Genomic DNA, 22024 nt, shown 5'->3' with positions numbered 1-22024 from the left:
TGCTATACTTTAGAATGACTAATGCAGTAAAATTCTTGGGTAAAATGAATGATTGGCTACAACATACAGACTTTAGGTTAGAATTTAAGCTGTAGGCTATACTCAGCATGTATGGGTCTTGTAAATGGACACCATTTCCTTTAAGATTCTTTAAATTCACTAGTTCATTTAATTGTAACAAGTGCATTTTTAAATGTATGTACCTATCTCAATTACTATGACTTTAAAAAAGTTGCAATGCATCGTAATTATCAGTGACCAATAAGATGCCTTTAATGTGTTTTTTTATGATCATTATTATGTCTTTCAGTGTCTATGTGCATTCCTTATTGAGCACGCTTGGTGTGCTAATATTAAGCTCAATTCTCCATTATTGAGCACACGTGTGCCTCTCTCTTGTGATTGATGCGCCACGTGTTAACCATTTGATTGATAAATGGTGTTCATAAAGGGGATGTTTTGTTTGTTATCTTCCATATAAATTATTTTGCGCTTCTCTCTGCAGCTTTGTTCTCTCACTGTCGGTTAGTTGCATGTTTGCTTTTTCTTCTTGCGCATGTACCCAACAGTAGCCTAATTAATTATTAAGATTAATATATTAATCTGAATATATTGTTTGGTTGAAGAGGTAAGCTTAGTTACGGAAGGTAGGGCATTTATTTGGGCTTTAGTGGGGTGGTTTATAAGGGTTCCAATTTTATGTTTTTAAATGTATTCATAATAAATTTGCTAATGCAGGTTGGCCAGGTTTCCAGCATGCCGTTTCATCAGAGTCCCTTCACTATTTGTTTTGCCAAACTTGTTGCACTACATTTGTTTAGTTTCTCATTGTACAGTGCAAAACATTAAAGACAGTGGAAAAAATACCTCATGTTATTTATATTAAGTGTGTACTGTATGTTGTTCCAGAAATGAAAACCCAAAAGATACACATACAAAAAATATTGTATAATGAATGCTAATGAATGAGCGCTTGTAAGGGACCGTCTGAAAATTCCACCCACAGCACTAAAACGTCAGAGGTGTCCAAGTATTCATTCATTAAAGTTATGCATACAATTTACAATCTTTAGCATGTGTAAATGTCTTTTTAATAAGTATATAAGACAGAACATGCAAGGCAGTTGCATTGGACACTTGGCCACCAGTGACGTTTTAGCACAGTGTGTGGACTTTTCAGACTATCACATATGAACATAAGCGAATATTTAATAAATATTTAACTTTACCCCGCTAAATATTATTACGCAGTCATAATGCATTGATATTTTGTTTAAATATAATTCGTTTGGTCTATTTATTATTATGTGGGGTCACTGAACTCTCAGTGGGATGGAAAATGAGAATACATTCTTACTATTCTACCACTCCAATAGGGGAGCCACTGGGGGGGACAGGCCTATTGACATGTCAAAAAGAAAGCATCTATCACAATAGGAAGTCGTAAGCTTAGGAAGGCAGGATTTAATCAAGTCTCTGTTTAAAACATTCTTGGCCGCCTCTGAGCTAGATAACATCTATGCATTCATCTCTGCATGCACAAATAGCTCCTGGAGAAGAACTCCTCCAGATAAATTCCATGACACAAATGCCAAACCAACAAGCTCACTGTACACTATAGTGTGTTCAATATTCAATATATGTTCAATATGTTTAAAATCTGCCTGACTTGTTCTAGTTCACTGTTAGAATCATACACCAGCATTCAGATGCATCTTTATGACAAGTTAATGCAAGGTTGTAAAATACACTGAATAAGTGTCCACCAGCAATTGTTACCTCAAAAATTGTTACCTCATTTTCCCCCCAAAAATGACATTCCTTGGTGTAACCTAATATGTCCACAAAAGTTAGTATAAAATAACACTTTTTAATTGAATAAAACCTGCTAAACAGTTTTTTTTTTTTTTCATGACTATTGACCTTGTTTCATGCTTTCTGAAATTATAATGAAATTACAATGGATAATGCTGTGCAACGTTTCGAAACCTGTCGAGGCACCTTGTGGCTTTGCCATGCGCAAACAGCATATTCTAAAAAACAAACAGGTCCTTTTGGTTTCTCACCCACAACAATCTGTCGGCTCAGGGTTATTTATGCAACTGAATACACAACAAATATACACTCACTAAGCACGTTATTAGGAACATTATGCCATACATGGTCTTCTGCTGTTGTAGCCCATCCACCTCAAGGTTCAACATGTTGTGCATTCTGAGATACTATTCTGTTCTAGGGGGGTGCAATATGTATCATCTACGATAATATCTTAATTGTTGTTTTAACGATGTACTGAGCTGACATTATCGAGTATGCCAATCACTTTGCAAAAAACAATCAAAAACATGCCTTGAGAGTGCACGCTTTCACTGAGTGATGTAGCCAATTAGAATGCAGTATGCTAATATAGCTAATATAGGTGTACATGTTCACCACACCACAATTTAAGCTATGTATGATTGAAGTAAACAATTTATGTACAAACAGTGCCCAGATACAAAATACAAACACCAACAGCCTTGCAATCTACATTGTCAGATTTAATTGCAAGACATGGGTCATCCTCACTCCCTTTAGAGGTGGTTTGGCTTTGAAAAGACAGATATTGCTCAAAGGCGACAATCTGCAAACTATGTCGGAAATCAGTTGCCGTTAAAGACAGATCGACAACAAACTTGTTTCTATTTCTGCAGCATTATGCCAGGTAGCCCTTTATAGGGTTCAATATGTTAAAGAGAAGTATGATCTAATATTGTTTAGTCTTGCTTTGACACCTCTCTGTCTAAGACTGCAGCAGAAAGGGGATTTCTATTTGACCATAAAAAAAACCACTTCCCTCTATTAAGACAAAAAATGACTACAAATAAAGGTGTTCGATGATGTTTTGTAAACTCTCTTTGATTTCTGAAAATATTGAGATATAAATGTTTTGTCAATATGGCACTTCCCTATTCTGCTCACTACAATTTATCTGAGTTACTGTAGCCTTTCTGTCAGGTCGAACCACTCTGGCTATTCTCCTTTGACCTCTCTCATCAACAAGGCATTTCCTTCCACAGGACTGCTGCTCGCTGGATGTTTTTGTTTTTGGCACCATTCTCAGTTAACTCTGGACTAGAGACTGTTGTGTGTGAAAATCCTAGGAGATCAGCAGTTACAGAAATACATAAACCAGCCTGCCTGGCACCAACAATCATGCCACGGTCTAAATCGTTGAGAGAAAAAGAATCCCCATTCTAATGGTTGGTGATTAGATATGTTGGTGTTTGAATAAGTAGGTGTACAGGTGTTCCTAATAAAGTGCTCAGTGAGTGTATTTTGACCTAAAGTAGCTTTTTGTGTGGTATTTCCTTTGTAACCTACCATAGCTAACACTACTTGATATAAACCTTAAAAATTACTTTGGTTGGTGTAACTTAATGTAGTCAAGCTGATTCAATCATATTAAATAAGATTTTTTTATTTAGATGTAACCACACAAGGAGCATTTTTAGACTGCCTGACAATACACTTTTACAGTAGAGTGCAGTTGGTAAACCCTTTATTTTATATGTTATTTCTGCAGGAGTTTAAAAAAGTTCATTGTGTCCTGTATTCTGTTCCCATGATGCTCGGGTGAGATTTTGTCCAAACATTTTCTCAACCGTGTGTTTTTAGAGATTGACTTAGATGTCCTTCTCTTGAAGGACCCTGGGAATGTGAAGTCAGCTGACTCTAGTCCGAACTCCGAAGAGGGCTGAGTTTTCGTTGGTTACAACTAGGCTCATAGCACACTAAAAGCCTTAACATGGTGAGAACTCCAGTGTTACATCCCTGAATTCACTATAACTGCTCACACTTCCTCAGAGTAATGAAACCTGTGTCAAACAGTGACTCATTACACTCTGTCCTAAGGTAACCACACATGATTCAATAAAGCAACAAGCTTAAATACATTTCTCTGTGAGTCTATGTAAATCTTAGATTTTGTCCTAAGCAGTTGCAACCACAATAAGTGACAGAACATGTTGTCAGTTGATGACAACATGTTCAACAATGGTTTCTATTTCTGCAGAATCACGCCTGGTAGCCCTTCATAGGGTTCAATGTGTTAAAGAGAAGTATGAGCTAATATTTTTTAGTCTTTTATTGACAACAATTCTCTGGCAAAGACTGCAGCAGAAAGGGGATTTCAATTTGGCCATAAAAAACCCACATCCTTCTACTAAGACAAACAATGACTACAAATAAAGGTGTTCGATGATGCTTTGTAAACCTTCTTCTATTTCTGTATTTTCAGTTTGCAGCTAGACAAAGAAATTCTGTTTTATGGCTGATAGCGTGAGCTGATGTGGAATCAGAGAGCTTAATGGAATGAGGAAGACCTCGATAAAGCCTATCTCATACAGCGCACAATGTTGCTCTGCTTGTTTGTCTTCCTCTTTCTCACTGACCTGATTTTAGACAAATGTTCATGGTAAATGCAAGGTTGAGCACTGCCCTGCTGAATTAAAACCACAAAATGTTTGCTATATCAGAAAAGGATCAGAGTTTATATCGAGCTGGCCTAAGTTGACTTTTTTCACAGAGGATGCTTTGGCATGCATTAGTGTCCTAAGTGGTTAGATTTGAAAAGCAATTCCTGTCTAAAACTTCAAATACAGCCCAGCTCCAGCTCTCAGCTCCCATACTTAACCCAGCTCAAGGTGACATGTCATAGCACATTATTTATTTGATTGTAATAGTCAAACCCTTAATCCTTAAATTTCTTTTAAAATTTTGCTTTTTTTTCATGAAAAGGAGGGACAAGTCGAAATACATTTGTGTTGTAATCAACATTATGCCACAAATGTTTTCGTTTGAGCTTAATTTTAACTGTATTAATTCTGTAATAATTCTTAAATCTGGATTTTGATTGTAAAGGCATTTTGATCACTGTAACTACAGAGTTTTGGTATAATAAAATAAATCTTGTGAAACGTTTCCAGCCGAAACATTTTTCTTAATTTGGACTCCATGTTCTTTTACTAGTTTGTTGTTTTAGATTTTTGTGCCAGATCTAGTTAGTAGTCCTTAGTTATCTCAAACCCAGACTAAAAGCAATACACAAATGAATCTATTTCCATTTATTATGTGTTACTAGCTATATGCAGACTAAAGCACAGAAAACAGAATTAACTCTTAATGGTAATTTCAGTTTTTTTTTTATCTTCTGGAAATATAAGACTGAAGAAAAAAATCTGTAAAATAGCATACTTATCATCTTAAAAATCACTACATAATCAGAACTGCAACCACAGAAAAACATAGTTTCACCAGTAATGAAGAGGTAATTAATCACTAGTTCCATCATGCTTAATGAGACAGTGTAATAGTCTGGTTATTTTCCCCAAGATCGCAACAAAACACACAGTATCTTTACTTAAATCTTTGTGTGCGCACCCAAATGACATTACTCAATATAAATGCATCAATTACAGATAATTTCTGCACTTTAAAATGTTTAAATAAATTGTAAACGATACACATACTGTCTAATGCTTCACCGTAATGCTGATCTTGCACATGTACCTAAACATATTTTCTATGTTAAAATTTTTCTACATAGCTTAATTTATGTCTTGACCCTGTAATGTTGCATAATGGTCGGGCCTGCTGGCTCCACTTTATGTGTTTCAGTTTATTTAGATTGAGTAATCAGGACCATTGGCTACAGAAAATCAGATTGCACACAAATACTGCAATACAAATTCCATTTCCTACAATTACTCCCTATCAAACAGAGCCAAAAAAAAACCATTTTGTCTGGGTCATATATAATCACAAGTTGGGCACAAGAACTAGTCATGGATGTGATCTTCAGGGACCCTTTGCATTATAATCCACAGAGAAGGCCAGTGTTGTTAAACCAAAAGACACAAAAAAACAATACAACTCCAGGATGGACAGATTGCTAACATTGGACTCATGTTTCAAAGTGGTTTTCTTAGTATTAAACAAATTAATGCATTATTTAGCCACAGTAAACTGACTTAGGCTAATAGTACTTTTCTTTGAACAGAAATAATAGTTATCTTTGAACCATCTGTAAAGCTGACAAATGTACTCATACTTTTGATGAGGATGTTGACAAGAGTGTGGATCATATGATGGAACGAAACAAATCATTTATCTGAAAGTTTTAACGTTACTCTGCTTATAATGCACACTGAACATGATCCACTGACTGCTCAAAGTAAAGACAGAAGTGAAACCCTTTAGCTAAATGAAGGTGCAACTTTGATGTTCATCATCTATTCTTCTGAAAGCACTGCCTTTGAACATAATTCTGAACATGCCTCAGGCCCTAAATGTTATCTTATCCAACTCTCTAGAGAAAGCTGCTGTTATCAAATGCCTGCACTTGTAAATACACCATAAGGAAATGCATGAATATTGTATGTGTGTGTGCGTTAAACTTCTGATCTATTTTCACATAACATCATGAATCCAGATCAGGCCTAAATATTCTTGCTCAACCTCTCCCTGTTCTCCTTTTCAACTGTCCACAGACATAGAAGACACTGATTTAAACTCCCTAATACTAATTTTAAAGGGAACTAAGTTCATCTGTGTGTGTGAATGAGTCACTAAATCTAGCGAACCACAGGAACACAATAACCCAAGCCCTTCTAACCCACATACACTTTTACACGTTTACCATATAGTAAACGTCTGACCAATGCTGGATGTGGTTCGGAAACAATACAGCTCACTTTGAATGCTATTTAAACAACTACTTACACTGTGTGCTTATGTGGATAAAACATTTACACAGGAACATTGATATTACAAAAAATATGTATGGCCATTGTTTTCATGTCAATTATTAACGTCTAGGTTACTAGTGTAACCCCCGTTCCCTGATGGAGGGAACGAGACGTTTGTGGATTTTGTAATAACACAAGGCCTCGGATACCTCTGAATATGAAAAAGGCCAATGCCAAATTGGCAAACAGAATTTGCATCTTCCGCCCCCGGACATACGGGTATAAAAGGAGGGGATCGTGCATCTGTTCAGTCAGGTTCTGTACTGAAGAGCCAAGAATAAGGTTTGGCCATTACAGTGGCTTGGTACATTGTTGTGGCAAGAGGAACACAACGTCTCATTCCCTCCATCAGGGAACTGGGGTTACACTAGTAACCTAGACATTCCTCTTCTGTCACTCACTCGACAGTGTGTCGATTGTAGTGACACAAGGGGTCACTATTCAATAGCGCCACCGAACCGTGTTACGTGATCTGCTGATGCTGGTGCAGCAAGCTATAGCGTGCCAAAAGAGCATGGGCATCAGAATGCACGTAACCTTCCCCAACGCCCCACTAAGACGTCATATTGTTTTATTAGGTTCCCGGCATCTGACCAAGGATTTTCCCTTGAGGGGTGGGAACAAGCGACGTGACAAGCATGGGAGCAGGCCGCGCCAGCCGCTCTCTATGTTTCTCCTCACAGAGTGTTAGATGTGGCTGGGGCCATCTAGCTATATATTCTTTTCCAGTACTATTCTTTCAGGGGGAAAAGACCCCATGGAGACCACATCCTGCCCAGGCTGGGGGGAGGTGAAAATGTGGCAAATAGGTCACATGGGTTTTCAGGCCACATGTGGAAGTGGCGCAGTGGTAGATCCTACCTAGCGAGTGAGGAGTTGCTAGAAACACGGCGACCGGGGGGGCAGAGGGGACTGCCAAAGGGAGATGCGGATCCGCCGGCAGGGGGACCGTACCGTGGAAAATACACACAGGGGGATTAATCCATGATGGCCAAACCCTCTGGAGCACCTATTCCAGTACAGTGTAGTTAGTACCCGTAGTGGGTCTGGTCGGGAACTCCTCAGCTGAATTTGCAGACCAGAGGGAGGAAAGACATCCCGGGACTCAAGTCTGAAGCCAGTGCTGGAGCAGTCTCATATGCATCAACCTGGAGCCTCTGGAACTGTTTTAGATGGACCGCAGTGCCTCTTTTGAACGACGAGAGGCAATTCAGCACTGACTGCCCATGCTCGGTTGTGAGGTGCGCTATCATTGAGACTGAGTCTAACTCCATGCCGAAAAAAAGAGAAGCTCTGAACCGGGGAGAGCTTGCTCTTTTCCCAGTTGATCTGAAGCCCTAGATGGCTGAGGTGCCTGAGCACCTGGTCCCTGTGGGCACATAGTGCCTCTCAAGAGTGAGCTAGGATCAGCCAGTCATTGAGGTAGATGAGTATACGGATAACCACTTCCCATAGTGGGGCAAGGGCGGCCTCTTCGACCTTCGTGAAGACGTGAGGGGATAGGCCGAAGAGGAAGACCTTGTACTGGTACGCTCTGCCCTCGAACGTGAACCGTAGAAAGTATTGATGTCAGGGCAAAATCAAGACGTGAAAGCATGTATCCTTCAGGTCTACCCCTGCGAACCATGTTAGAATGTGTTTTTGTGTGAGCATGTGTAAGCCATGCGTCCAAGCTCTGCGCGAGGGGCACTGAAGGGACAATCGGTTTTGACATACCTGGTGGGGCTTTGCAGCAGTGGGGAACAGGTAATGTTGCATCGGGAGACAAAGTTGCATCCTGAGGCATGTGTGCTGAGAGAGAACTCAAGGCACTTACCTTGCTCCGCGTACCTGGTAGGGGGCGGGTTAGTGACTGAGGAGGAGGTCCTAGTGAGATGTCCTCTGGACGTTGTGAATGCTGTACTGACGTGGACAAGTAGGTGAAGTTTCTACGTCCAGAGTGCCACTTCGCCTATAAGGTTCTGTTGCCAGGGCACCATGAGAACGGTGTTTGTGGGCACCGGCTAGGTGACCCCGGGGATGAGGAAGTCGCTCTTTTATTAAAAAAAGTGTGTACCACAGCCCGAAGGGGGTGCGGCAGATGAAAAAACGGAAACCAAGGATTCTCCTCCCGGCCCTCCACCGGGGGAAGAAGTGGTCTGGCTACCAGCTCCTGCAAAAATGTTTCGTCCCCTGGGTGGTCCATCTCGGGAACGCTTGGGAGCCTTCTGGGTCCTTGATGCGGTTTGTGAGACGGGGGGTGTCTGCTTCCTGCGGGTAGCTCTAAGCTGGGGCTGAGAGCTGGGCCCTGGTTGAGGCAGAGCTACCTGCTGGTTTCTTGCTGCCACAGGGGGATGCCCTCGACAAGCAGACAGGCTCTGCTGGGTGTAGTCCGGCGCAGAGGTAAGATGTGTTGGATGGCCTCCGTTTGCTTTTTCACTGCTGAAAACTGCTGGGCAAATTCTTCAGCGGTGACGCCGAATAGACTGGGAGATGGGGGTGTTGAGAAGTGTTCCGCAGAAGAATGAAAGTCATACACATCTGGGATGGCATAAGGGTGAGTAAATGATGACAGAAATATTCCTTCAACTATTTAATTATCTAAATCTTTTAATTAACTTTTAATCTATGTTGTGAATGAGCTTGCTACCTGGAGCAATTGCTAGAGTAAATAATATTTGTACTTTGATAACGATTTGTGTGAAATTTTATGGAAAACTATACAAGCTGTGCTCCGTGATGCTGCAGATTTTTTACGCCGTACGTTGCCGGTGTAGGCGTATCTTCATAGAAAATATTTTTTTTTACAATTTAGAACACGGGCTTGTTTATACTTCGGGCTTGTTTATACTTAAAAATTGTGCATTATGTACCAAATCCAAAAAACATTCTGGTTAATACTGGGATTTTGGTTGAACAAAAAAATGCATCTGGGATTTTATTCATCTTGGACTCTTTCCCTTTGCCCACCAAAGTAAATAAATAATTTTTATTTTAAAAACTATCGACCGATTCAGATTCAGTTTCAAACTGTATTCACCACTAGTAAATACGTCATGTCTCTAACCATAATGTTACTTTCATTCTAATAAGCAGTTTAATTTCTAACAGGTGTACTACTCAACATCTCTATGGCCTTACGCAACAGTGTTTTGTGCTGAAAGACAAGTTGCTGTATCCAATATTGCAAAACAGGTGACACATGACATTTTCCACTGGCTGTGCACATGCTGACGTTAGTCTTACAGCTGTTGATTGGCTCACCTCTGTTTCACACAACTACGCAGTCTCTGACCTCATAGTTTGACTGGAGAATAAATGAGTGATGACAAGCCTGACTGAAGGGACTCAGTGCACACTGTTTAATCTTAATTTTCTGCTGGACACTGAAGGCCATTAACAGAAGTCAAATCAAGGGGAAAGCATACAGTTCTGGGTCACAGGACTGTTTCAGGCTGATTTCTTGCCATTATACTATCATGAAAGAGGTTTGTTTAAGTAGCAAACAATGTGACACAATCTTGGACATGGAAAACAACTCATACAAACACAAATTGCAGCCAGAAGCAGTTGGTGTCTACTCACTGTCTTACTATGATTGACCTCTCATAAACAATGATGCAATTAACACATAAGCTGTTTCAAAACCTGAGGTACCTTACTGCCTACATAGGCAGCAACCTTCTAAAACAGCATCCTAACCATCATAGAACCTCATAAGACTGTTTTGGAACACCTTACATAGGCAGCAACTCAGTGTACCATGGCACAATGGCAATGCACTGATATCATGTAAAAAAAAAAAAGTTAACTAGACATTTTTATTCAAATTATTATTTTTTTTTAAATTTTATTATCAAATTTTATTTTAAAGTAACTCAAACTTTTAAGGCAACCAGGTTACTTTTTAAGTTTAACCAAAATACAGTGCATAGTTCAGCACATTACCACATTCACTATGGTCAAAATACATAAAATCCGTTTTGTCCCCATTTTAACAAGTAGGCTAACATGAAATTTCAATGACCTATTGAACACTGAACTTGAAATGTCCCCATTTTTCTTTTCAGAAATCTGGTCACCTTATCTTACAAGTACACTGTTGTAAAAGTGTAACAACCACTGCTGTTACTTATTGTGAACCTCACAAAGCTTCAAGTAAAACACACGTATTGCATCTAAGTTAGTCATCTTTTGCTGGAATGGGTGTAGCCAAACTTTTTTCACCCGAGATATGAACGGAGAACTGAGACTTACTCCCGGTTGGACATTACCAGATGTATTAGAGAGGTAGTGAGCAAGTTAGCCATGGGCTAACATGGATTGCAGACATAAAATTACCGTATGTAAAAATAAACCCATTACCACACTATTCATGATACCTTAAAATGCTTCCTCTATAGGCCGCTCACTAGGTTTTGGAACAGAGCAATATTCATTGGTGGGTTGAAAACTGAATTTCAAGAATTCAGTGTTGCAATAGTCAAATCAAGATAACGCCATCAAAACAACAAGAAGTGTGTCTTTGTTTTGACTTTAACTGAACTCTCAAAAAGCAAAACTCTGAGTAGTAGAGGATCTAAACAGGAGATATGCTGTCACGATAACTGATAGTTACAAACAGCACTACTACATTGTTTGTTCACTCTGGGCTGTGATCTTATCACTGGTAAAATCACAACTGACGCTCCCGCTAAGAAATTAGCTTTGAATTATCAAGCCATCTTAAAATCACAGCCTCCATGCCTGAATTAACCACTGCTCAACATGATCATGGTGATAGCATTGTTGTGCAGATTGAACACTAAACTCAGCCAACTTTAAACAGTGCTCAGATCAGGATTAGAATCAGGCTGACATTTCATTAGTGGTCAGATTACTTGTGGGAGCAGTTGACCACTAAGGGAAAATGTGTTGTTTTATCTGATCTGTCTTCTGTAAAGAGGCATTCACAATGTCAGTGACTTGCAGCAGCCAAGCGACCGGAGATCATACATTTTTATTGAGAGCTGGCGATTTCTGGTAACATGAGTGACAGCGACAAAGATATGAAAAGTTACATTTTATGCAAATGAGCAGCAAAGTGAAGTCAGTGACACAAACATGATGTGATCAGTCTCTTGTGAGATTCTGTTGTGGAGAATAGACCAGATGTAACTACTGTGAACGATTTCACTTTAGCTACTATATGATTTGTTTCTATCCATATACAAGTAAGTAATACACATTTTTTATAAATTGATTAGAACAGTGTCAGAAGTTTGATTTATTCATTGATAATGGTTCATCTAGTTCATCATATGAAGCATTATGCACGGCTGCAGTTTATATAAAATCACTTGTCTCTGCAGAATGTTAGTTTTTAGAGGCAAAAAAACGGATTCTTTCTCAAATTAGTATAGGATCTTATTTTAATCGACAAAATAACTATTTTATAATCAGATTTTCAACAGCTATGGCCACGAATAAAGTTAGAGCGACCAGCAGTGGGAACGCCTACTAGCAACCATCGTACAGAAGCCCAGCAACCTCAATTGACAAAAATTGTTGGTTGTATTCAAGCAGAATAATTGGCTATTCACACCAAATTCATTGTTGTGTCCGTCTGTGCTGTTTTTCAATTGTATTTTTATTTACTGTAACGGGAGCCAGCTTGTAGGTAGCTGTGCAGTATGTACTGTAAAACGCCCTGGTTTTACTCCCCTGGCCTCAAGAGGTGCATTAGCGACTGATGCTAGAGGCTGTAGCCTTTAGTCTCCTTGTTTATGCGCCCGCCTCCCACACCGGAGACGCTGGTTCAAATCCCATTCGGAGGAGGTCGAGCAGGACCGATTACATGAACAGGAACTAGATGGACGTCTAGCTATTCGTTACACTGTAGTTAGCTTTTTCTTAGCGCAAGACACATTCTGTATGAACTGCTCATAAGGCTGTTGAGTTCAATTTCAGACTGATTCCAAGGAAAGAGCCAGAGTCCTGGCTCCACTGTTCTCTGTTTACTAATAAGCATGCTTTTTCTCCCCTTTTTCTTCTCAGTTTGGAATTCCCAATGCATCTACGGCCTCGTGGTGGTGTAGTGACTCGCCTCAATCCTGGTGGCGGAGGACGAATCTCATTTGCCTCCACGCCTGAGACCATCAAACCACGCATCTTATCACGTGCCTTGTTGAGCCACGTTGACATAGTGCGTGTGGAGGCTTCACACTATTGTCCACGGCATCAATGCACAACTCACCACGTGCACCACCGAGAGTGAACCACTCAGCATGCCCTGGATTCGAACCTGCGACTCCAGGGGTGGTAGTCAGTGTCTTTGCTCACTATCCAGCTACCAGTGCTACCCAGGCACCCTTTTTGAAGAAGTGCTGGTCTCTCATTCTGAAATGGCTTTAGAGCTGCTTCCTACATTTTATTAGGATGCACAAGACGTCCCTGCGTCTCCGGCAACAATCTGAAACACTGACAAGCTCTATGAGTGCTGGCTCAGGCACAGAGCTCGTGGGTGGGTCAGGAAACATGCTGGTATTATGCTGGACCTCAGAGGTGATATCTGGTTCCGCAGGCTGCCTTTGAAAAGAGAAATGAGGGTGGGAGCAAAGGAAACCGGAGGGAAAAGAAGAGAGCATGTTGTGTATGGATTTAAATACTCTACTTGGCCTATCTCAAGCATCAGGGTACCTATCAGATTCATATGTTTGAGTCTTTGACCCACTTTTCATTGTTTGGTAGAACTTGAAATTCTAGAATCTCTCACCTTTTTATCTTACCTTTAACATGCCCTGGCATTGCATCACATCATTAAGTGTAATTGCTGTTATAAAGAGCACAGTAGTTTGAACTAAATCTCACCGGCTCAAATGTCAACCAAATGTTCAGCAAAAAAGAACATTTTTATGTAAAAGGGACACTGAATATGCCAGAATCAACAGTTATCCTATACTAAAGGTGACCTGTGAGGCTCAAAACGCTAACGCCAAAACCACATCCCTAATTACAAGAACCAAAACTCAGAACGTGCATTTTCTTGTTATCAAAAGAGTTTTGTGGACAAAGCCCATGAGTTCCAGGTGACCAAAAACGGGAAGTTGATATGTCCTGCACTGACATGGTATACTCCTTCTAAAACTAATTTAAACAGGTTTTTACTAACTCTTTTATAATTTGTGCAGCTTTAATTAACTTACACTCACTGAGTACTTAATTAGGAACACTACAGTCCTAATTAAGTGCTCAACGTGGTCTTCTGCTGTTGTAGGCCTTCCACCTCAAGGTTTGACATTCTGAGATGCTATTCTGCTCACCATAGCCACCATAGCCTTTCTGTCAGTTCAAACCAGTCTGGCAATTTCTGTCCACAGAACTGCCACTCAATGGATTTTTTTTTTTTTTTACTCTAGAGACTGTTGTGCGTGAAAATCCCAGATCAGCAGTTGCAGAAATACTCAAACCAGCCCGTCTGGCACCAACGATAATAACATGGTCGAAATCACTGAGATCGCATTTTTCCCTATTCTGATGGTTGATGTGAACATTAATTGAAGCTCCTGACCCGTATCTGCATGATTTTATGCATTGCACTCTTGCCACAGGATTGGCTGATTAGATAATCACATGAATAAGTAGGTCTACATGTTCCTAATAAAGAGCTCAGTATGTGGATATTCCATGGAATAAAAAAATCCTCTGTCAAACTGCAATACCATTTCAAATGAACCAAGTAAAGACACAAAGGGTGATTAAAAACAGGGTAAACTTAAAAGAAATGGTTACTGCTCATAGCACCTAAAATATACACTTTTCCTCAAATATTCATATAGAATTCACCCTAAAATCTTGATGTTGATGAACAAGCTCATGGAAATGTAACGTGTGATCTAATTTAATTTAAGTAAATTAAATTAACTGAACCTGCACAGCTTATCTCTACAATGTTATGCTACACACAAACAAGGTGTCACATGACATTGGAAAATATGTCACCCACTTAGTATTTTATCATAGGAGACATTTTTCAATACTCCTACAGAATGCCATCCCCCCACACTATCCTTTTTCCCTTCCTCTATCTTCCTTCCCTCCCTCTCATTCTTATCTCACAAAAACAAAATTGACAAAGACTCTTTTAAGAGGCATGGTCTCACAGAGGTCTACCCACAACAACTGCAGCCCTGGGGTTTATTCCAGAAAGCAGGGTTCACTTACCATCACATATACCCTGAACTCTCGATTGATATTAACCCATTCCTTCTCTGAGTATGTTCCAGAACACCCGAGCGGGGTTAGTTCACTCATCCAAGAGTTTGAACTCTTGCGTGTTCACAGTGAACTCAGAAAGTCATTCTCAGCAAATCACCGAATCCACGAGTCACCATGGAAACAAACGGTATGAAGAAAGGCACGCCATATTTCAGTGAAGCAGAACATTAAGTTTTAATGACTGCAAACGAGCATCATTACATTGGTTTAGAACTGAGAGTTTGCTTGACAGAAATGATACTGAATCGTTGAGTGAATTTTTTAATTAATAAAACTATAAAGTTCTACCGTACATATAAAAGCTTAATTCAACACTAATATTAGACCTCTCTCACCAACAAAAATGTTTAATAGGTCGACCGTTACCTTGTTTGTTTGCACTAACTTCATTATAAGTATTAACATTCATATTCTATTAATATTATGATAACAGGCTATAGGTTTTGTATATATTAAAATTGGTATTTACCATGATCTGTGCATGCTAATATTATTTTACTGTCATGTGAACTGAATGTATTTCCTTTATTTTTAATACCATTTGATGCACCCAGTTGGGGTTTCTAAAAACTTAGAATAATATAACCTTTCATTTCCCACTGTTGCTGATGGTCTCATTGTATTAGTAGACCCTTATTCAATTGTAGGATCTCCCACAGTTGTCATCATTTTCCATTGATTTAATGTAATGTTTTTAGTAGGCCACACATGAATATTCACGTGCATTATAAGATGAAGATCTGCTGTAACAGAGGTGGACAATGGTAGGAGTTACATGTCCATTTTTTTCTTTTCTCATTTGATGTGGCATTAAAATTGTATATGTTTTGTTGTCATGTACATTAGGGTCCATCTATCTCCACCAACTTGGTACAGAATTAAATTATGTTGTTTTAATTGAAGCTCATGTGTCTGACTATACATTATAGATGTTCATGATCTCAGCATTAGGGAAAAATAACTCATCTCTTCCCTGTAAATAGGAAGCTGTAAAAGGTCCCTATTGAAATGCAGAAAGAAAATGTAATTTAGAAATGGACCATGCACCGTTTCTGATGGAGGAGGCTGAGCATCAGAAAGACATCTTTTCATTTAATCACCTGACCACCAACTAAATGAGGGCACAGTGGGTGACTCTAAATGACAGCATGTCTAATTTATATTTTCAGATAATAGAGTACAATGTACAAGTCTGGAAATGTGTGCATTTATATGTACCGTAGACTACATGAATTAGAGTGATAAGAAATAAAATCTATAACCTCTATATCTGTGGTCTGTGATATGATCACATATTATCTAGTTAGTGAAGAAGAATAACGAGTGATTAATTGCTTAAGCTTTTCATTGGCAGTCATTACCTGCATATACTATAGAATGTCATTTTATAAATAACATTAATATTCATTGACTGTAGGAACTGTAAATAGAATGTGGGTGCTAGAATAATTTTATTCTATGAAATGTATAGAATAAAATTTATGTATTAGAAGGGCTAAATATAAATACATAAAGCCCTGTCTTCACAGTGAAGAGTGTGGGGGACTTTCCAATGTGTTCTGCATTAAAAAATATTACAGTATAAAAACCGTCCCATTAAAAGTTAAAGCACAATGTACACAATTTGTTCACTTTTGAATGCAAATCTGCGGTATGAGACTGGAAATGCCAGAGTAAAGAAGATTTACCATAGCATTGCTTTAAAAGTATAATATTGTGCATAATCTGAACTTTCTCGCCCACTGTGCTGCTATTAAAAGGGCATGCATGTGCTGCCTACTATGGAGCAGGTTATGTTTAGAGAGTAAGTTGGTATGGCTACTAACATACCCTAAAAGCTACCTCTGATTTAGGAACCGAAAGAGGTTATCCGTTAACTTATCCGTAAACTTACCCAGGTATGTCGTATAACCTGCTTTCTGGAATACACCTCTGCTCCTGACAGCATTTACTGTTAAATGTGTTAAGCTTCTTCAACACAATGCTGCCATTAAATCATCACAGTGTGCACACACATGACAGTAAAACTAGTATGATCAATTGTCACAGCACAATTTTGTAACTCTCACATTTAAGAATGTTTGATGATGGTGGCGTAGTGGGCTAAAGCACATAACTGTTAATCAGAAGGTTGCTGGTTAGAGCCCCACAGCCACCACCATTGTGTCCTTGAGCAAGGCACTTAACTCCAGGTTGCTCCAGGGGGACTGTCCCTGTAATAAGTGCACTGTAAGTCGCTTTGGATAAAAGCGTCTGCCAAATGCATAAATGTAAATGTAAATGTAAATGATGATGAATACTTTAAGAGATAGCTCAGCGAAAAAATTAATTCATAATTTACCCTCGTGTTGTTACAAAAGGAGATGTCAGGCTGAATGTTTGTCTCAGTCACCATTCATTCCATTCAATAAAATGGCGAACTGGGTTTGTCAGTCTCTAAAATTCTCCCTACATCTCTTTTTGTGTTCCATGGAAGAATGAAAGTCTTACGGGTTTGGAACAACATACATTTTTGGGTGAGCTGCAACAGATCAAAGGCTATGTTCAGACTGAAGGCAAATCAGATTTTTTCTCAAATCAGATCTTTTCATGCAGACTGTCCGCAAAAGACCATTTGAAATCCGAATTGGCCAGCCAGAGTGTCCGGACTGAAATGCATCTAAAAAAATCTGATTTCTATCGCATTTGAAACCACTTCCCGATGTGGTTTGAATCAGATTCTGAAAAATTTGACTTCATGTGGTTTTTTGCTGTCCAGACTATCAAAAACTCATCTGGATATACAAAAAATCCGATTTTTAGTGGCAGTCTGAACAAGCCCAAAGAGTAATAGAGGTTTTGCCACTGCAAATATCAGTTCAACTGATCTTGATGTTAATCTCAAAGTCACATGACTCATAATCAGTTGGCCAAAAATGTTGTGACAATACTTGAATGTGAAAATCCCAAGAACTGGCAAGATAATAGCAAGTGCTTTGAGTTAAATTGAATCTGACTTAAAAATACACTGTACACAAAGCGCGCACACGCACACGCACACACATTTTGCTTTTAAATTTATAATGTATTGTTGACCACCGTAAAGATTACAAAAGAGCACGTGATGACATGATGTTCACCAATAGTGGCTCTTCCAGGAATAATGACCAAAAAACTTCTAGAGACCGATATCAGCGTGACTCACACAAACACTAAACACCATCAGGGTAACAAAAGTGAAATTTGAATAATGCAGTAAACATTGCCTAAACTGCATTCAATATAAAACAGAACACCCCAATGTACTTAACTGATATTAAAAATAAGAAGAAACAACTATTCCCATAAAATATTATGACGGATCATGCAGGGAATTGTGGGAACACTCGAATATTTTTTTAATTTTAACAATAATTTATTGTAAAAAGTACATGTACTCTCTTGTTAAACATAATGTACATTTTTACCATTAATTATACATGAAAATCATACTTTTTAGATTTAAAAAATGTACATTGTATTGTAAAAACTACTGTACCGTGTTTAAAAATATATAATTTTTTTATGCTGTATATTTTACAGTTATTAAAATTTACAGATATTTTGTACAGTGTAAAACTACCTCACCACTAGCTCAAGTCAGCACAGCATGGGAAGTGGAATTATGAAGCGAAAACCATTGTCTATTGTGGTACAAAGGTTTTTATTGTCCAAACACCACTGTTTTAACAGTTTACATTAACTTTAGGGTTAATTCTGCTTATAATAGGTTTGACAACACATCTGTAAAAACTAATAGCCACTACAGATGATGAATGACTATTAATAACTGTTTTTTTTCTGTTAATTATTTTGCAAGTTTTCACTGACCTGAAAATGATTATTTCAGAAATATTTCCAGAAATAACTTCAGTTTGCACATGAAAAGGCTACTATCACTCCCATAAGAGTCTTATCATAGGTTCGTCATGACGTTTTTAGGGTCTGCATAGAAAGAAAGCTTAAACCACAAGAATTCAAGGAATTTTGGAAGAACAATTGTTGCTACTGGAGAGAATCTTCTCTTATGAATGCTAATGCATTCAGAACGCATAATAATAATATTGAAGAAGGATATGAACTAGTTGGGAAAAAAAACGAAACATACATTGCATCCACACAGACAGTGGAGATCAATGAATCAGCACAGAGAAAATAAACTTTCACTGGAGACTCCTTTTCCTCCGACTGCATCCCTCTAGAGAGAGATTCCACAGTTTCCCACGATCCGTTAGGCTATCCCACAAAGTGAGGGATTGAAAGACATTGCAACTGCTTAAAACTGCTTACATGCTGTTTGGATGTAAGCAAATTTGTTTCGACATGACCCGAACCCGTGTAAACTAACAATATTAACTATAAGCAGTGCTTCAGAAAACACAAGTTCATCTAATAATTGCGCTCACCTTTGTGCTGATCCATTCTTCTCACGTGACGAATACTTCCCCGCGTGTCAGCTATTTTTATATGAAGCGGGTCAGTCCAGAGCGGTATGTGGCAGGTTTTACAGACACTTGGACAGTTCTGATGTGATGTTATCCTCTACTCTTCTACAGCGTTTTCAGACTGACGCGCCTCCTTTGGCGCACGTCACTGCTGCCCAAAACACAACGTCAAAACATGAGCGGATTGTATTTACTTTCATATCTTGAAAATACTTCCAGTATTGCACAAACTTACTGATATATACTGTTTCCTTCAAGTCTTATCTATTGTACACTTTATTGCAATAAGTAGGCTATACTGTACTTATATATTGTACTTAAATTACTGAACTATTTCCAAGAATATAGAGTAGCCTACATTTAAAGGAATAGTTCACCCAAAAATAAAATAATTTCATAACTTACCATGTCTTCCCAGATGTCATCCAGCGCTGTATATTTTGATCTTCTTTTGCAAAGCTGTGAAAGCGTAATAATTGATTTTTTTTTCTTCTATATTTTCTTTCTGTTGGAGCAAAGAATTAAGCAAAAATGAAACTTGCTGTGGTCCCCCATTCACTGCCATTCAGGTTTACCCTGCTATGCATCTACTTCCACTTTCCAACCTGGATATGTGAAAAGGGTCTATATTTATGTCCTTTTTCCTTATAAATTCTCCTCCTCGCCCAGTAGGTGGCAATGTGCATGAAGAACGCGTATCGCCAAAAACAAAAGAAGAATGGGAAAGTGAAAGTAAAAGTGGAGATTGATAGTAAAAAAGGACTTAAACATGTATCTGTTTCTAACTCACACCTATCACATTGCCTCTGAATATATGGATTTAACCACTGAAGTCATATGGATGACTTTTATGCTGCCTTTATGTCCTTTTAGAGCTTCAAAATTTTGATATTCAATTGCATTGTGAATTAAATTTTCATCTAAAAATCTTAGTTTGTGTTCAGCAGAAGAAAGAAAGTCATCTGGGATGGCATAGGGTGAGTAAATGATGAGGGTATTTTAATGTTTGGGTGATCCCTTTAAGGACTTTCAGAGTATAGTATATAGCCATATAGTTTTGTATATTACTGCACAATTGATGTTACCAGAAAGCAATAGTTTCTCATTTAAAATGTGAAGGCTTGACCGGCTGGTGGTCTTGTTACTGTTAAGACCAAGTTTTAAAAAATAAGACTTGAACGAATATAAGAAGAATGTATGGAATACTATGTTTTAAATTTGATTATGTACATTTAAGTTAGAGGGGAAACTAAATTGAACTGAAAATATAATCAATAAGAATAAAAGATGAGATTGTTTCTTGAAAAGATTCTTATACACATTCACAGACAGGGTCTGTACAGGTTGCAGGTCTAGATAAAGAGATTTAACCCATCAGGAAGTTTGTATTATGTCTTTCTGTGTCAACTGGTCTGTGAGTGTGAGAACCCTTTCCTGTCTATGAACTGGGTAAATGGGAGTAACATGCTCTGAGAAGCTGACCCCTCATGGGTTACAAAAAGTTTCCATCACTACTCTTCTGTTATCAAGGGAATTGTATGTGTATAAATTATACTTTGTAATATGTTGTGTTTGTTTTGTCAAAATGCAAGTAGGTTGGTGGTACAGCCAAAACCAAATTATTTTAACTAGTGCACAGACTTTTATTTGTCTTTTATTTGACAATTATTTGTAAATAACAGATTTTTGGAAAACTCCATTTAATTAATATTTAGGACATGAATGACCAGTTTTTGAAACAGTAGCGCTTCTCATCAAAGGACCATGTTTAATAGCAAGGCTTGATAATTCAATTGAACATGAGAAAGTCTTTGGGCAACAGTGGTTGGATTACTCACCTCTGAGTGACGGGGTAATCCCCTCTAACTGAGTCAATCTGGGGATGGGCATGGGGCCCCTCCAAACTGCCTTAGTTAATCATGTTAATGCCCTAGTCAGTATTGAGACTCAGCTGATCCTGTGGCTTTGGAAGTGGATGTGGAAATGACAAACTGTCTGCGAGACATGGGTGGGAAGGGGGCCTGACAGAGGGTGGTCGGCCTCCCAAAGGTTTGTTTGGAGAGAAAAAATGAGGGGAGTCATATCGTTCCTGCTCACACAGCATAAAAACCATCACACAGGAGTAGAAACAATGGTAAAACACTTTGGTTCATACATGAGGCTGTGATTTACTTTAAAGCTGAAGAGTGTGACTGTTTTTAATGTTAAAATATTTTCTTCTATCCCAGTGTAGTAATTTGTAGGGACAACTATATGAAGGTTGATGTTAACACTGTGGCATAATTAAAACATTGCTCTGTTTGTTTGGGCATCGTGAGCAGCCTGACATAGTGATACTGGCTCAACCAATGGTGTGATTTTGGGGTGGGACTATCTGTTCAACCAGTGGCAGACAGGTAATATTGTCCTGAAACCTGTTTGAAAACAATCATTGGCTAAGTTCAGAATAGCATACTACGATACTACTCTAACCATCTATACCGTATCCTTATACAACTAAAATAGTACGAGCAGTATGGTAGTATGCTATTCTGAACA

General features: G+C 38.6%; 1 protein-coding gene across 1 annotated transcript in view; it reads right to left on the bottom strand.

Annotated features, from left to right (window-relative positions):
* The window catches only part of LOC127626792 (actin filament-associated protein 1-like 2), a 55562-nt gene extending 35901 nt beyond the window's left edge, over nt 1–19661 (bottom strand). The window contains exon 1 of the mRNA XM_052102841.1: nt 19448–19661. Coding sequence (XP_051958801.1) covers nt 19448–19463 — 16 coding nt within the window. The 5' untranslated portion in view covers nt 19464–19661. The remainder of the gene's footprint in view (nt 1–19447) is intronic.
* Nucleotides 19662–22024: the final 2363 nt, after the last annotated feature.

The sequence above is a fragment of the Xyrauchen texanus genome, chromosome 33 (genome assembly GCF_025860055.1).
Source record: "Xyrauchen texanus isolate HMW12.3.18 chromosome 33, RBS_HiC_50CHRs, whole genome shotgun sequence".
Taxonomy (NCBI): Eukaryota; Metazoa; Chordata; class Actinopteri; order Cypriniformes; family Catostomidae; genus Xyrauchen; species Xyrauchen texanus.
This window is presented reverse-complemented; position numbering and strand designations above follow the sequence as displayed.